This window comes from Danio rerio, chromosome 1 (genome assembly GCF_052040795.2).
Source record: "Danio rerio strain M-AB ecotype USA chromosome 1, GRCz13ab, whole genome shotgun sequence".
In the NCBI taxonomy this organism is placed as follows: Eukaryota; Metazoa; Chordata; class Actinopteri; order Cypriniformes; family Danionidae; genus Danio; species Danio rerio.
In genome coordinates this window covers 60,789,559-60,807,617 of record NC_141021.1, presented here as the reverse complement: position 1 = coordinate 60,807,617, position 18,059 = coordinate 60,789,559, and the positions used below count along the sequence as shown (strand labels likewise).

Below are 18,059 nucleotides of genomic sequence, written 5' to 3'. Positions count from 1 at the left end.
TATATATATATATATATATATATATATATATATATATATATATATATATATTATTATTATTTTATATATTTTAACATTGAACCTATTTCTTACTTTGTTATATTAACATGGCATTAACACATGAACTGATTTTCTTTCAAATAATTTCCAGTGAAAAGGAATAAAACCAATGCGGAGTACAGTAAGGAGGGAGATTTCCCAGGAGTTTTGCTTAAATACTTTAATTTTTGTGCATTGGCACTCACTGATCTACAACTTCCCAATAAACTGGAGAAGTTGTATTCTCTTGGGCCAATGTGTTTTTTTACATGCATTTTTTATTTCTCTTTGTTATTTGGGCTTATTGGAACCTAATTAGAATAAAAACCTAAGTTTCATCTTTTGATATGATGAAAATGAAAAAGTATGTCCATTTATGTGGACTTGTGGTCCAAATTTACATAAAATACTTTCCCCCGAAATTTTTGTGCATATTTATTATATAAAGTTTTTTTTTTTTTTTTTTACTTGCTTTGACTATCAGAGAATAAAAACAACCTTTTCCCCATTTTAGACAGTTAAAAGTAGGATTTGGGACATTTCTTATGCTGCAAAACAGCTGCATGATGACACTTTATGTCTGTAACAAAATATAAAACGTTTAAAGTATGTTAAATAGTCACTTAAGAGCTAAAATGTGCTGTCCACGTATGTGGACACTCAGGCAGTATGAGGTTAAAGAAGATATTGCATTAAGCATTTTTTTTTAAAGTCTCCAAAGGATTTGTCCTTGATATACTAAAATGCTCATTTTATTTTATTTTATTTTTTAAAGAACTTGTGTGTTTGGAAAGAACACGTACAACATAAAAGGGATGTACAATATTTCAAATGTCATGCTGTTTATTATTATTTTTAGGTTTATATTGCTCATTGTGAAATCAGCTGAAAATGAATCATGTTCTCGGAAAGGGGGGACATCTTGTGGTTAGATGATATATTAGATTTTATCTCATTCACTCAGTCAGAAAAGCAGCCAAGCCAGATCACCACGAGAAAGAGGAGTACAACAGCACATGCTGAAAGGGATTTCTAGATTTCAGCAGTGATAACCAAGATTTTTGAGATTCCTCTGAACAACTGTAGGTGGAACAAATGACTGGTGAGACAGAGGTAAACGCTTTACGGACGTGAAGGAACAGTGGCGACTGGAGACTTGTATATCGCGCACCTTCAACAAACAGATAAACAGTGACTGAAAAGGTAGAAGTTTTCTTAAATGGAGCTAAAATGGGCATTTATTTTGGGTGAGTAGATTCTGTTTCTTGTTTGAAAGAGCTAAAACACCACCAGCAACACGACTCTAGCACATTCGCGAATCTGGACACACCTATCTTGTACATACCTGTATTATTTCCTCTGTTTCTTCAGACCTTTCCCCTCATGCTTATGAAGTTTAATATTTCATCATGACGGCCAGAGCAAACTTGTAATCAACCTACTGTATAGTCATCTGTCTGGGGTCTGTAACCAACACGAAAGTATAGTCAATACTAGCTATATCAGTTGTTTTGGAAAACAATTAATTGACTGCTGACTCTTTGAGTCACTTTTTACATTGACTGCTTTTCAGATTACACTGATAGAGGTAAAGTTGGTTTTATATTCACACATTCGGACTTTCCCCTTAATAATATAATTTCTTTAAAGTATTATTTGCAAACTCCAAACAATTAGCAGCCAATGACTATCAAATTACAACATTGTTCACAGTCAAATAAACAGTGTTATTATTGTTTTAAAGTCACAATTGCATGCTAATTCCAATTGAATATTCAAAGTAACATGGTAAACAATATAGAGACTTCTAAATAAACGAATGTGGGAATATAAAACCAACGTTACCTCTATATTACACTGCAGCAAATACTAACAGCAGAACATCCTTGTATTTCTTTAAACGATGTTTGCAGATAATTGTTTTCTGAACCTTAAAATTACAATGGAAACAGCATTACTATTAGAGTCTGGATATCCGGTTCACTGTGTAGTAGCTATATGCTCTCTTCAAGAGCAGTATCGGTTAAAATACTATCTAAAACTATAGTCAGTAGAAACGAATGGACGAGTAAGACGGTTAGCGAAAATAGCCGTTAACTTTTAAATTTGTGGGAACGCGCGAATTGCTTCCCGGGGATTCTGGCTTGACTGTATAGTCTATTTTATAGTTTTTCTACATTGTTTGAAGCACTACTTACGTTACAAATGATGACACAGTGGTATTTCTTTTTCCAGGTCTCTTTTTGCCGTCATGTAGAGGATGTGCCTTGGGGTATAAATTTGTTAAAAGGAAATGCGTTGGTAATTATGTGGTTTGAATAAGTGACAGTCATAGTTCTAAGACATGACACTGCAGGTAAATAGAAAAAGACTATTACTAATGGATATTACCGTTCTTTTAGTGTTTATTACAGCTCTTCTACAATGTTTAATGTACAAATATTTAATGAAGTATGCACTGACATTTCTTTTATGCAAAGCCAGTTTCAGAATTCGTGTTTATTTTTAGACATTTGAGTCAGGTTTATACAAAGGGAATTTTGGCTATTTTTAATTCAGAAAATACTGCAAAAACACAGAAACAAAATCCTTTTTGTACAATGAAATGTTGTGGAGCGACATGGTGGCTCAGTGGTTATTACTGTTGCCTCACAGCAAGAAAGTCGCTGGTTTAAATCCTGGGCCAGTTGGCGTTTCTCTGTAGAGTTTGCATGTTAGCATGGGTTTTCTCTGGGTGCTTCAGTCCAAACACATGCGCTATAGGGGAATTGAATACACAAATTTGGCCATAGTGTATGAGTGTGTGTGCATGTGGGAGTGTATAGGTGTTTCTCAGTACTGGGTTGCAGCTGGACGGTCATCTGCTGCGTAAAACATACTAGATAAGTTGGCGGTTCATTCTGCAGTGCTGACCCCTGATGAATAAAGGGAATTGACCAGTTGATGAAAAAATATTGTCTTTACCTGCAGTGTCTTGCCCTAATGTACTATACAATTGGTGTTATTACTTCATCTTGAATTCCACTTATCCCTCTGCCGCTTTTACAGATGTAGATGAGTGTGAAATTCCGGGTATGTGTGGTGATGCTCAGTGTGTGAATACAGATGGAAGCTACTACTGTACTTGCGCTGCAGGCTTCAAAATGAGTCAAACAGGACCATGTAAAGGTATGATGGAGAACTGTGAGATGGAGGAGTCTGCCTTACTTACATGTGCAAAATAATGCCAATGATTTATTATGATATGAGGCGCAGCACATGCTGTATATATCGTGCAGCTATAATCTGTACTAAAACAAGCCGACTAATGACTTTTAGATATAAATGAGTGTCTGGAGGATGAATTAATCTGCCCAGCCCAAATGAGGTGTGAGAACACCTTCGGCTCCTACGTGTGTGTGTGTCCCACAGGACATCAGTGGAAGAATGAAACTGAATGTGAAGGTGAGATTTTGTCCTGCTTGCATTTTCATTTTGTAGACTATTCACAACCATTGTGTAAGAGAGACGTAATTTTTAATGGATTAAAATGTATTCATTGAGTGCTCAAATACATGTATATTATATTTATGTAAAGTTTGTTTACATTTGTGGTATGTCTTTCCCTCTGTTTGTAATGGTTTGCTCCGCTTATTATTGGACTGTTTTAAGTTTATTTTAAGGGGCTAGAAGTTAAAGTGAAATCAATGCAGTTTTTTCATTGCAGTTCAAAAAAAGCTTCCAGTAAACAATTATATCCGACTGATTCTGAAGATTACTGATACTGCACACTGTATAATTAGTTAGATTAATAAATATATTATAAACAATGGATTAATTTCATTTAAGGTTGGGTGATGAAATGGTAACAATAATTATTCCACTATAGTCTCCCCTTGATAGAACACGTTTAATAATTGTTTGATATATTAAATTGAATATATATAAGTAAAAAGAACGGTTTGGTCATGCTTATTTGCTGATTTGTTGCATCTTTCGACACTTAAAATAGACAAATGTTTCGACTAACTGCCTTAATAAGTGTAATAGTTCTTTGCCTCTCTGTTTTTATATAGTAAATAACAGACTCCAGGTGATTACACTTAATTAATCCACTGACTTCATTTAACTGTTAAGTATTATAAAGTGACTGACTGACTAATTTTGCTAATTACATATTTACATTTTCTTCAATTTCTTTGTATTGAATTAGTTCTTTAGGACCCTCTCTGATCTTGGAGTTGCCATTGATTGTGTGTGTGTGTGTGTGTGTGTAGATGAGGATGAGTGTTTATCTTCACCATGTGGACTTCACAGAAGTTGTTTTAACACCCCTGGAAGTTTCGTCTGCAAATGTTCTCCAGGATTTCGTGAACTTGAGGGCGGCATGTGTGCAGGTGAGCATCAGTATGTGCTGCTGTTAAAAATAATAATAATCTTAACATTAAAAATGAAAGTGGTGTCAAGACAGTGATGGGTATCGTTTTTGGTTTTTAGGGCAATTTTGATGACAGATTTTGATCTCCTTTATACTACTCTATAACGGCACTGAGAATTTTTTCTAACTCATCATTTCTCTCACAGATATTAACGAGTGTTCAGAAACTCCAGATGTTTGCGGCACAAACGGAGACTGCATCAATAATCCTGGCGGCTTCAGCTGCAGATGCCATCAGGGCTTCACAAACTACGGAAACAACCAGTCCAAATGCATCGGTGAGCCTTAAAACAGCGTAGCAAAGCAAACTATTCATGCATTTTTGGTCACTCTGTTCAGTTAATCAGAATAGGTTAATCTACTTTTGATCTTTTCTGTGTATAGAAATGAGCTGTGATCAGTTTAAGCCTGAGCCTGATGCAGGACACACACCGGAGAAGGTAGAAAATGTAGACTGCCAAGAAAATCAACTTGATTAATTTACGTTTACTTGATTAATTTCAATTAAGAATTAATGTACTTTATGTTTTACAAGTTTTAGGAAATAGTATCTACTGAGCAAGAAAAAATACCCTAAAAGTTAAGAAAACATATATTTAGACTACTTGACTTTATTTTGTGAGGACTATAATTATTTGTTGATAAATTTTCGATATTATGTGCAACTCTATTTAGAAGAAAAATGTGTAACACTATCAGACTCATGCTTCAATTTCTGTGTGTTTCCTTGTAGTTGAAGCATTTGATGTCACTGTTGATGAACAGCTGCAAGTCTCTGAATGATCCACATGGAGAACATTTCACTGCAGAGACGTTACTGGAGGTGAAACACACTGTGGAGATTAAGCTGGGTGGATTACTTGCAGCTGATTATTTGTAACCGATTGGGTGAATTACTTGTAACTGGTTACTTTTAGCTGATTGGGTGAATTACTTGTAACTGATTACTTTTAGCTGATTGGGTGAATTACTTGTAACTGATTACTTTTTTTAGCTGATTGGGTGAATTACTTGTAACTGATTACTTGTAGCTGATTGGGTGGATTACCTTTAAGTGATTATCTGTAACTGATTGAGTTGATTATTTGTAACTAATTAGGTGGATTACTTGTAACTGATTTGGTTGATTACTTGTAGCTGATTGGGTGAATTACTTGTAATTGATTACTTGTAACTGAGTTACTTACTTGTAACTGATTACTTGTAACTGATTGAGTTGATTACTTGTAACTGATTGGGTGGATTACTTGTAACTGATTACTTGTAGCTGATTGGGTGAATTACTTTTAACTGATGATCTGTAACTGATTGAGTTGATTACTTGTAGCTGATTAAGTGGATTACTTTTAACTGATAATCTGATACTGATTGGGTGAATTCTTTGTAACTGATTGAGTGAATTACCTGTAACTGATTGGGTGGATTACTTGTAATGAATTATGTGTAACTATTTGGGTGGATTACTTAAAACTGATTACTTGTCACTGATTTAATTGATTAAGTGTAACTGATTGGGTGAATTACTCGTAACTGATTATCTGTAACTGATTGAGTTGATTACTTGTAACTGATTACTTGTAGCTGATTGTGTGGATTACCTTTAACTGATTATCTGTAACTGATTAAGTTGATTATTTGTAACTAATTAGGTGGATTACGTGTAACTGAATTGGTTGATTACTTGTAACTGATTGGGTTGATTACTTGTAACTGATTAGGTGAATTACTTTTAACTGATTACTTGTAGCTGATTGGGTGGATTACTTTTAACTGATTATCTGTAACTGATCGAGTTGATTATTTGTAAGTAATTAGGTGGATTACATGTAACTGAATTGGTTGATTACTTGTAACTAATTGAGTTGATTACCTGTAACTGATTAAGTTGATTACTTGTAACTGATTGAGTTGATTACTTGTAACTGATTAGGTGAATTACTTGTAACTGATTACTTGTAGCTGACTGGGTGGATTACTTTTAACTGATTATCTGTAACTGATCGAGTTGATTATTTGTAACTAATTAGGTGGATTACATGTAACTGTTTGGGTGGATTACTTGTAACAGATTTGGTAGATTACTTGTAACTGATTACTTGTTCGGGTGGATTACATGTAACTGATTACTTGTTACTGATTGGGTTAATTACTTGCAACTGTTTGGGTGGATTACTTTTAACTGATTACTTGTAACAGATTACTTGTAAAAGATTTAATAGATTGCTTGTAACTGATTACATTTAACTGATTGAGATGATTACTTGTAACTGAATGATTGGATTACTTGTAACTCATTAAATGGAAAGGAACATGCACCTACATGGTGCTGAATGAACTGATTCATTTGACAGAACTTGTGCAATTCCACGGATGATCTGCTGTCGGAGGGAAATGTTGCAGACGGTGAAACTTTGAGTGTTTTTCTGGACGCGGTGGAGAACAGCATGCGTCTGATTGGTCCTCAGCTGAAAGATCCTGTGACCAAGATGGAGACGCAAAATACCTGTACGAGCCGTTTTTACATTAGCCCTAAAATTGCTCGAATTGAAAATATACCTAATAGAAACACTTTAAAAATATTGTTACATTTTTATGCAAATTTGTAATGAGTTGTTTTGTATGATCATGTGACTCACAGATGCTGAGGTTACGGTCACACGGAATCAAACTCCGCCCAGTGGGAGTGTCACTCTGAGCACAGGCTCTGCCCACTTCAATACCAGCTGGGAAACGGTTGTTGGCAAATCATATCCAGGTACTAATACTTGCATATATGCACAAATAAATCCACATGTAATCATATTCACGTTCATGACGATGTGCAAATGCTGTCTTATAGGTTTTGCGTTTGTGGCACTGGTCAGTTATAAAGACATGAACTCGTCCAGTGATCTGTTCAACAGTATGGCAAGAGAGAAATCGGATGTGAACGAGAAACAAATAACTTACAAACTCAACTCAAAGGTGGTGACGGCCGTCGTCAGTAACCCAGACACCAAACATCTGTCAAAACCAGTGACGCTCATCTTTACACATGAGGAGGTGAAGAATCCACAGTCTAGCATAACAGATCAATGAAGTGGGTAAACAATTAAAATTAGTAAACAAATTATTTACTAATAAAAAACTACCAGTGTCTCCAGCAGAGGTGCAGATGCCTTCATTTATAGACACACAGACTTTGCTGTTTTGCATTAATCTATGTCTACACTAAGCCGGATAAATAAACATCTGAAATCATCCCTTAAAAGTCTCTGTACTGCCCACAAGTAAACATAAGATGGTCCAGCCTGTGTCATTTCCATCTACCATTCCTTTATTTTCTCTCCTCTTCCACCACAGAACAAGACTAAAATGCATCATTGTTTTCATAGACCACATTTATTTCCTATTTAACCACTTTGTAGAGGGTTTCAAAAAGATATGTTTGATTCATCTGAAGGCCAAAGTAGGGAGATTTTTTTAAACTAATATTTTAAACAACAATCTAATATAATTTATATGTGCAGCATTTGTGTTCCCAAATTCAAACTCTTGCTCTGTGTTTTTCAGGAGAGGGCGGAGTCTGAGGGTGTGGCTTACTCCTGTGTGTACTGGAGTGAGTCTGAGAGGGCGTGGTCGGGGCGGGGCTGTGAGTTGGCGTGGTCTAACAGCACTCATACAGCATGTTCCTGCTCTCACCTGAGCAGTTTCGCTGTGCTGATGGCGCTCTATCCTGTCGAGGTACATCTGCAATTTAAAAAAATGAGCATTTAGCGTATCTATTTGAGATTTCAGCAGGAATTATGTATATTTTTTTCTGTTTCCCTACTGCAGGACACGTTTGAGTTGGTGGTGATCACGCGTGTGGGTTTAGTTCTGTCTCTGATCTGTTTAATTCTCTGTATCCTGACCTTCCGCTTCTGCCGCTCAATCCAAGGCACCCGGAACAGCATCCACCTCCATCTGAGCGTCTGCCTCTTCATCGCAGACCTCGTCTTCCTCTGCGGGATCTCCAGCACTCACAATCAGGTGTGTGTGGGTCTCATATCTAGAGTTTATAGGAGATGGAGAATCAACAGTGATGTCAATCATCATGAATCATTTCCATTTCTAATTTACTCCTCCTTTACAAAACCCTTGAAACAATAGTTCCTACTCAACTCCAACCTGTAAGAACATTTCAATCTGGTTTCTGCATCTTTCACAGTATAGAAACCACACTTATGAACATCACAGCTCAATCATTTAGTTCCCAATATTCCCCGCATTAACACTGGTGTGCCTCAGGGCTCTGTATCGGGACCCCTTCTTTTTATTATCATTTACTTTCTTTCTCTTGGTAGTACCTTTCGTAAATGCATCTTTTTTCTACTGTTATGCTGATGACAAACATCCAGCAAACCTAATTCTACCTCTACTGTAATCAGACTACTTTTGGATTACATTTAGATTACTTTTGTGCTGAACCTTATTTGATGACACATACTGTACATTGAAGCAGGATAATCTTGTGCTATTTTGAAAGATATAAAGAACTAGTAAGCTTTGTTGACAGAAATATTGACTCTAATTCTTGACTGTATTGATCCTGTCAGGTGGCGTGTGCGATTGTGGCCGGTCTGCTCCACTTCTTCTTCTTGTCTGCGTTCTGCTGGATGCTGCTGGAGGGGGTTCAGCTCTACCGGATGGTTGTTCTGGTTTTTCACACCACATTAAAACACCTGTACATGTACGCGGTGGGATACGGAGTCCCTCTAGTCATCGTCTCCATCTCTGCCATCGCCGTTCCAACGGGATACGGCACAGACAGACAGTGAGTGTGCATGCAGAAGCACATCCATATTTGTCAATTTGATAGTGAAAGGTTTTCTAAACACAAGCTATGCAAGCATGTTTATGTTTTTTGATAATTTGTTATCTGATATGTAAATATGTCAACATAGTAAAGATACCCCCAATTTTTTAAAGTAATACAGTATAAATTATTCTGAAACAGGAGTGCAGGTGTGCTAGAGTCAGAACACAGGAGATTAGCATCGACAGGAAAACATTTTCATCATTCGTTATCAGTGAAACACTCTTTAAATGGTTAAACATCAACTCAGAAGCTGTAAATGTGGTTCAATCATTCACAGAGTCTCTGATGCTGGACATTAAGCTAGTGATAAAGTACATCCGGGAGGTTATCGCAGAATAAAATCCAAAAGTTTTATCAGTGGCCCAATGCGGAGCACAGTTGTTTAAGACTGAAAGGTTTATTCTGAGGAAACAACCGTCCTGGATGTAATTTTTCACATCCAAGGGCTCTTGACAAAACAAAAATTAGACAAAAAACATTGTACTGAGCCATATTCAATTATTAATTAATAAAGTTATACGCAAAGTTGACAAACTAAAACAGCTGATGGAGTATATAAAAACCTGCACATTATTCCGACACTAGACTGAAACTAAAACAGCTGATAGAGTATACACTAACCTGCGCATTATTCAGACACTAGACAGAAACTAAAACAGCTGATGGAGTATACACTAACCTGCGCATTATTCCGACACTAGACAGAAACTAAAACAGCTGATGGAGTATACACTAACCTGCGCATTATTCAGACACTAGACAGAAACTAAAACAGCTGATGGAGTATACACTAACCTACGCATTATTCAGACACTAGACAGAAACTAAAACAGCTGATGGAGTATACACTAACCTGCGCATTATTCAGACACTAGACAGAAACTAAAACAGCTGATGGAGTATACACTAACCTGCGCATTATTCCGACAATAGACTGAAACTAAAACAGCTGATGGAGTATACACTAACCTGCGCATTATTCCGACACTAGACAGAAACTAAAACAGCTGATGGTGTATACACTAACCTGCGCATTATTCAGACACTAGACAGAAACTAAAACAGCTGATGGAGTATACACTAACCTGCGCATTATTCAGACACTAGACAGAAACTAAAACAGCTGATGGAGTATACACTAACCTGTGCATTATTCAGACACTAGACAGAAACTAAAACAGCTGATGGAGTATACACTAACCTGCGCATTATTCCAACACTAGACTGAAACTAAAACAGCTGATGGAGTATACACTAACCTACGCATTATTCAGACACTAGACAGAAACTAAAACAGCTGATGGAGTATACACTAACCTGCGCATTATTCAGACACTAGACTGAAACTAAAACAGCTGATGGAGTATACACTAACCTGCGCATTATTCAGACACTAGACTGAAACTAAAACAGCTGATGGAGTATACACTAACCTGCGCATTATTCCGACACTAGACAGAAACTAAAACAGCTGATGGAGTATACACTAACCTGCGCATTATTCAGACACTAGACAGAAACTAAAACAGCTGATGGAGTATACACTAACCTGCGCATTATTCAGACACTAGACAGAAACTAAAACAGCTGATGGAGTATACACTAACCTGCGCATTATTCAGACACTAGACAGAAACTAAAACAGCTGATGGAGTATACACTAACCTGCGCATTATTTAGACACTAGACTGAAACTAAAACAGCTGATGGAGTATACACTAACCTGCGCATTAATTAGACACTAGACAGAAACTAAAACAGCTGATGGAGTATACACTAACCTGCGCATTATTCAGACACTAGACAGAAACTAAAACAGCTGATGGAGTATACACTAACCTGCGCATTATTCAGACACTAGACAGAAACTAAAACAGCTGATGGAGTATACACTAACCTGCGCATTATTTAGACACTAGACTGAAACTAAAACAGCTGATGGAGTATACACTAACCTGCGCATTAATCAGACACTAGACAGAAACTAAAACAGCTGATGGAGTATACACTAACCTGCGCATTATTCAGACACTAGACTGAAACTAAAACAGCTGATGGAGTATACACTAACCTGCGCATTATTCAGACACTAGACTGAAACTAAAACAGCTGATGGAGTATACACTAACCTGCGCATTATTCAGACACTAGACAGAAACTAAAACAGCTGATGGAGTATACACTAACCTGCGCATTATTCCAACACTAAACAGAAACTAAAACAGCTGATGGAGTATACACTAACCTGCGCATTATTCAGACACTAGAACGAAAACTAAAACAGCTGACGGTGTATTCACTAACCTGCGCATTATTCAGACACTAGACAGAAACTAAAACAGCTGATGGAGTATACACTAACCTGCGCATTATTCAGACACTAGACTGAAACTAAAACAGCTGATGGAGTATACACTAACCTGCGCATTATTCAGACACTAGACAGAAACTAAAACAGCTGATGGAGTATACACTAACCTGCGCATTATTCAGACACTAGACTGAAACTAAAACAGCTGATGGAGTATACACTAACCTGCGCATTATTCAGACACTAGACTGAAACTAAAACAGCTGATGGAGTATACACTAACCTGCGCATTATTCAGACACTAGAACGAAAACTAAAACAGCTGATGGTGTATTCACTAACCTGCGCATTATTCAGACACTAGACTGAAACTAAAACAGCTGATGGAGTATACACTAACCTGCACATTATTCAGACACTAGAACGAAAACTAAAACAGCTGATGGTGTATTCACTAACCTGCGCATTATTCAGACACTAGACTGAAACTAAAACAGCTGATGGAGTATACACTAACCTGCGCATTATTCAGACACTAGACAGAAACTAAAACAGCTGATGGAGTATACACTAACCTGCGCATTATTCAGACACTAGACTGAAACTAAAACAGCTGATGGAGTATACACTAACCTGCGCATTATTCAGACACTAGACTGAAACTAAAACAGCTGATGGAGTATACACTAACCTGCGCATTATTCAGACACTAGAACGAAAACTAAAACAGCTGATGGTGTATTCACTAACCTGCGCATTATTCAGACACTAGAACGAAAACTAAAACAGCTGATGGAGTATACACTAACCTGCGCATTATTCAGACACTAGACTGAAACTAAAACAGCTGATGGAGTATACACTAACCTGCGCATTAATCAGACACTAGACAGAAACTAAAACAGCTGATGGAGTATACACTAACCTGCGCATTATTCAGACACTAGACTGAAACTAAAACAGCTGATGGAGTATACACTAACCTGCGCATTATTCAGACACTAGACTGAAACTAAAACAGCTGATGGAGTATACACTAACCTGCGCATTATTCAGACACTAGAACGAAAACTAAAACAGCTGATGGTGTATTCACTAACCTGCGCATTATTCAGACACTAGACTGAAACTAAAACAGCTGATGGAGTATACACTAACCTGCGCATTATTACGACACTATACTGAAACTAAAACAGCTGATGGAGTATACACTAACCTGCGCATTATTACGACACTAGACTGAAACTAAAACAGCTGATGGAGTATACACTAACCTGCGCATTATTCAGACACTAGACTGAAACTAAAACAGCTGATGGAGTATACACTAACCTGCGCATTATTCAGACACTAGACTGAAACTAAAACAGCTGATGGAGTATACACTAACCTTCGCATTATTCAGACACTAGACAGAAACTAAAACAGCTGATGGAGTATACACTAACCTGCGCATTATTCAGACACTAGACTGAAACTAAAACAGCTGATGGAGTATACACTAACCTGCGCATTATTCCGACACTAGACAGAAACTAAAACAGCTGATGGAGTATACACTAACCTGTGCATTATTCAGACACTAGACTGAAACTAAAACAGCTGATGGAGTATACACTAACCTGCGCATTATTCAGACACTAGACTGAAACTAAAACAGCTGATGGAGTATACACTAACCTGTGCATTATTCAGACACTAGACTGAAACTAAAACAGCTGATGGAGTATACACTAACCTGCGCATTATTCCAACACTAAACAGAAACTAAAACAGCTGATGGAGTATACACTAACCTGCGCATTATTCAGACACTAGACAGAAACTAAAACAGCTGATGGAGTATACACTAACCTGTGCATTATTCAGACACTAGACAGAAACTAAAACAGCTGATGGAGTATACACTAACCTGCGCATTATTCAGACACTAGACTGAAACTAAAACAGCTGATGGAGTATACACTAACCTGCGCATTATTCAGACACTAGATTGAAAACTAAAACAGCTGATGGAGTATACACTAACCTGCGCATTATTCAGACACTAGACAGAAGCTAAAATTATAATAAAATTAAAATTATATTTATATAAATTATTTATAATCAATAAATAAAACAAATAAGTAAAAGTTAAAGTAATAATATTTATTTTATTTTTATATTTCTTTCAACATTAAGTTTATAACTAGAAGTATGAAAATAACAAAAAATTGTGAAGTAAATTTAATAAAAGCTATAAAAACCAAAAACATAAAAAATAAACAATGAATATTCTCAAATTAACTTAAAATGTTTATAAAAAGCCATGTTTTTACATAATAATTATAGTATTATGCAGTTTTTCATTATTTAACTGAGTTGTATATAGTTAACAGGAAAATGAAGAGAAAGAGTCCTGATTACCCTTTTGTGAATGGTGTGTGTTGTTTTCCAGCTGTTGGCTTTCTCTGGAGGGTTATTTAATCTTGAGTTTCTTTATACCCGTCTGCATCATCGTCATCCTCAACATTATTGTCTTCATCATCACAGTGTGGAAACTGGCCCAAAAGTTCTCCAGCCTCAACCCAGACCTCTCCAAACTCCACAAGATCAGGTGTGTGTGTGTGTTTGTGTGATTTCTGGTGCTTTTATCAACAGTTTTGACGAACTCTGTTGTGTTTTCAGGAGTTTTTTGGCGACCGCAGTGGCTCAGCTGTGTGTTCTTGGAGGATCTTGGGTTTTCGGCTTCTTCCTCTTCCAGAAAAACGGCACTGAGGTCATGTTGTACCTCTTCATCATCCTCAACAGCCTCCAGGGGGCGCTGATCTTCATCATGCACTGCCTGCTGTCCAAACAGGTAAAGACGCACAATAATACACATCTGTGATGATACCACATGGTAGCAGTGGCTTGTTTTAGGCTTCACTGACATCCTGCAGGATTTCAATTATTTAAAGTGACACAAAAGTTTTGACTCAGACCTTGTAAACAGTAATCACAGCAAAACAGTTTATTAGGTACATTTTTCCAACTCCTCATTAATGCAAATTTCTTATCAGCCAATCACATGGCAGCAGCTCAATGCATTTAGGCATGTAGACATGTAGGGAAGAAAGGGGATTTAAGAGACTCTGAACGTGGCATGGTTGTTGCTGCCAGACGGGCTGCTCTGAGTATTTCAGAAACTGCTGATCTACTGGGATTTTCATGCACAACCATCTCTAGGGTTTACAGAGAATGCTCCGACAAAGAGGAAATATCCAGTTAGCGGCAGTTCTGTGGGCGCAAATGCCTTGTTGATGAGGCCAGAGGTCAGAGGAGAATGGCCAGACTGGTTCCAGCTGTTAGAAAGGCAACAGTAAGTCAAATAAGCACTCGTTACAACCGAGCTCTGCAGAAGAGCATCTCTGAACACACAACACGTCCAACCTTGAGGCGGATGGGCTACAGCAGCAGAAGAGCACACCGGGTGCCGCTCCTGTCAGCTAAGAACAGGAAACTGAGGCTACAATTCACACAGACTCACCAAAACTGGACAATAGAAGATTGGAGAAACGTTGCTGCTCTGATGAGTCTCCATTTCTGCTGACACTTTCGGATGCTCAGGGCAGAATTTGGCCTCAACAACATGAAAGCATGGATCCATCCTGCCTTGTATCAGCGGTTCAGGCTGGTGGTGGTGGTGTAATGGTGTGGGGGAGATTTTCTTTGGGTCCATTAGTACCAACTGAGCATCAACGCCACAGCCTACCTGAGTATTGCTGCTGACCATGTCCATCCCTTTATGAGCACAGTGTCTCCATCTTCTGATGGCTACTTCCAGCAGGATAACGCAGCATGTCATAAAGCTCAATCATCTCAGACTGGTTTCTTGAACATGACGATGAATTCACTGTACTCAAATGGCCTCCACAGTCACCAGAGCTCAATCCAATAGAGCAGATTTGGGATGTGGTGGAACGGGAGATTGGCATCATGGATGTGCAGCCGACAAATCTGCAGCAACTGTGTGATGCTATCATGACAATATAGAGGAATATCTCTGAGGAATATTTCTAGTACCTTGCTAAATCTATGCCACAAAGGCAGTGCTAAAGACAAAAGGGTCCAACCCATTACTAGTAAGATGTACTTAATAAAGTTTAGTTTTGGTGAAATGATTTGTATTATTTGCTGTTGTGTCGCCCCCTTCAGGTGAGAGTGGAGTATCGCAGTCTGTTTATGCGAATGTGTTCGAACAAGAAGAAAGGAGACTACAGTGTCAGTAGTACAGAGCCGTCTCACAGCAGTCAGGTATGGCAGTGTGTGTTTGAGCAGGTTGCATATCAATAATCAATAATAGTTTGTGGTTTAAGTTCATTCATTACATTACAGAAGCCTCTACAAATCGACCAGAGCACAGGAGAGTCGACGATCTGAAGCTGTGAGCGATTTATAAAAAAACTTCAGCATTTTTGTCAAGTTTATTGAATTTCAGGATCTAATATGTACTTTTAATGTGTAAAGATACTGTAGATGTGGTTTATTATTTTCTGTGTGAAGTTGCATATGTAAACTAGAGATGCAATATTGTAAATGTAAAATCATCATGCGTTTGGTTGAAATTCATGCCATTTCTTACGCCATTTAATTAAAAGAAAGTTTAGATCTATTTTTAATGTTGTGCAGCTCATTGTAGGCAGCTTTTTTAAATTCTGAATATTTAAAATGATTATTTTGAATAATATTGTGGTTGTGTTGATTTGATTGTTGCAAAATATGTAAAAAAAAATAATTGAAAGTAAAATGAAAGTGAAAGTATTGTTGAGTTCAAACAGAGTTTATTGTTAATATTAATATTATATTATTGTGATGAAAAATTGTCACAAAAATGTAGTAATAATAATAATAATAATAGAAACAGTAAAATGAAATTAATAATATAGTTCAGAGTTTATTGTGGGGGTTTTACGATACAAATGATTCAGTTAGAAAGACTCAAGAAGCAAAAACCTCTTTATAAGACCTTGTATAAAAAGTGATGTATTTTTGTGTACTAAGATTTGTCGACTGTATGTTTACATTTATTAAAAATATAGTTTTATAAACAAACATTTTGTCGTTTTGTGCTAATAATCAAACCAAAGCAAACAAAACTTTTAAAAAACACAAATATTACTAACCTTTAATGAACCATTTTGAGGGATGTAAACGATAACACTGGTCCTAATGTATTTCCTGTATTACATTTTTAAATTCCATAGCTTTCAAGAATCCTGAAATGTCCACATATTGATCAATAATGTTATGGCAGCTGTTTTAACATTAAGATATAATGAAATTGCCTCTTGTTACAGGTATGAAATAGTTTGGTAAGAGGCAAGAAATGTTTATGAGTTATATATATATATATATATATATATATATATATATATATATATATATATATATATATATATATATGATATATATATATATATATATATATATACTGTAATAAAATATCTTTATATTCTGTATTTTGTTTGAGTTGATTTGCGTTAGTGAATTGCATTATGGGATGTTGATATCTGCTCCCCACATCTGATGCTGTAAATTCATCTCTATAGTTTATCAAAGTGACTTTTATTGACGTTTTAGTGAAATAATATAATGTATAAGAAATAAATCTAGAGAAATGAGTCTGTTAAAAAACAGAAATTGTGCTGCAGTTTATTACAAGGTTTCTGTAGCAAACAACAGAAAATATCTATAAGACTTGTCTTGTCATGGGAGATTATTAACTTTGGCCGAATACTTAAGCATAAAAGATAATGAATAATTTGATGTTATTATTAAAATTCTATATTTATTAATGTAAATTTTCCAAAATTCCCCCAACACTAGTGGTGATTAAAGAGGATTTTGTGATATATTTGAAGACATTAAGAGAGAGATATTTATATTCATCATTAGAGGATTTTGGTTTCACATTTTGAGAACTTTAACTCCCCTGCTGCTTCATTTTCTGTAGCATTTTTTTGTTGTTAATTTTTGTTATTTTATTTATTTATTTATGTTGCATTATAAATGTGGATGGAAAGATTAGGATTGTATGCAAATTGTTTGGTATCTCAGTCTTTTGTTTAATTCTAAAAGGTATGTATGCCTTTCTGTTACTGTTCAAGCATAGTTAATAATAATAATAATAATAGTTATAATAATAAAAAGGTTTCTGTAGCGTAATACACAACACCAACCCAGACAATATAGCACTGCAGACTACTAAACATGCTCATAAAAGTCACTTTTTACACCTTATTAAGGTTAAACAAGTTTAAAAATCTCCCATAATGCAATTCAAACGCATAAATAAACAGGGAAAATCTACAATAAAATCATGAATCACAAAATACGGAAGACTGCTCCTTTAAATCTGCTCTTTTTTTACAGTGTGCAGTGGATTTTATTGGTTTATTTCAGTGTCAAATGCTGAATTTGATGATTTTGGT

At 36.3% G+C, this 18,059-nt stretch overlaps 1 protein-coding gene across 3 annotated transcripts; it reads left to right on the top strand.

Annotated features, from left to right (window-relative positions):
• Positions 1 to 1,001: 1,001 nt before the first annotated feature.
• Positions 1,002 to 16,680, top strand: adgre5b.3 (adhesion G protein-coupled receptor E5b, duplicate 3). Of its 3 annotated transcripts, none has more exons than XR_015477101.1 (18): positions 1,002 to 1,286; positions 2,275 to 2,340; positions 3,088 to 3,207; positions 3,358 to 3,483; positions 4,296 to 4,415; positions 4,603 to 4,734; positions 4,841 to 4,896; positions 5,190 to 5,279; positions 6,808 to 6,961; positions 7,095 to 7,211; positions 7,296 to 7,498; positions 8,009 to 8,179; positions 8,273 to 8,467; positions 9,034 to 9,251; positions 14,045 to 14,207; positions 14,278 to 14,446; positions 15,784 to 15,882; positions 15,964 to 16,680. XR_015477101.1 is itself a non-coding variant. In XM_087237964.1 (18 exons), the coding sequence occupies exons 1-18, from the start codon at positions 1,259 to 1,261 to the stop codon at positions 16,006 to 16,008; spliced, it is 2,271 nt and encodes a 756-aa protein (XP_087094090.1). In that variant the 5' UTR covers positions 1,002 to 1,258; the 3' UTR covers positions 16,009 to 16,680. The 3 variants fall into 3 exon arrangements, 2 of the variants coding, with proteins under 2 accessions (XP_087094090.1, XP_087094091.1); XM_087237964.1 differs by having other exon boundaries at positions 14,045 to 14,203; positions 14,275 to 14,446; XM_087237965.1 differs by lacking the exon at positions 2,275 to 2,340 and having other exon boundaries at positions 14,045 to 14,203; positions 14,275 to 14,446.
• The last annotated feature ends 1,379 nt before the right edge of the window (positions 16,681 to 18,059 follow it).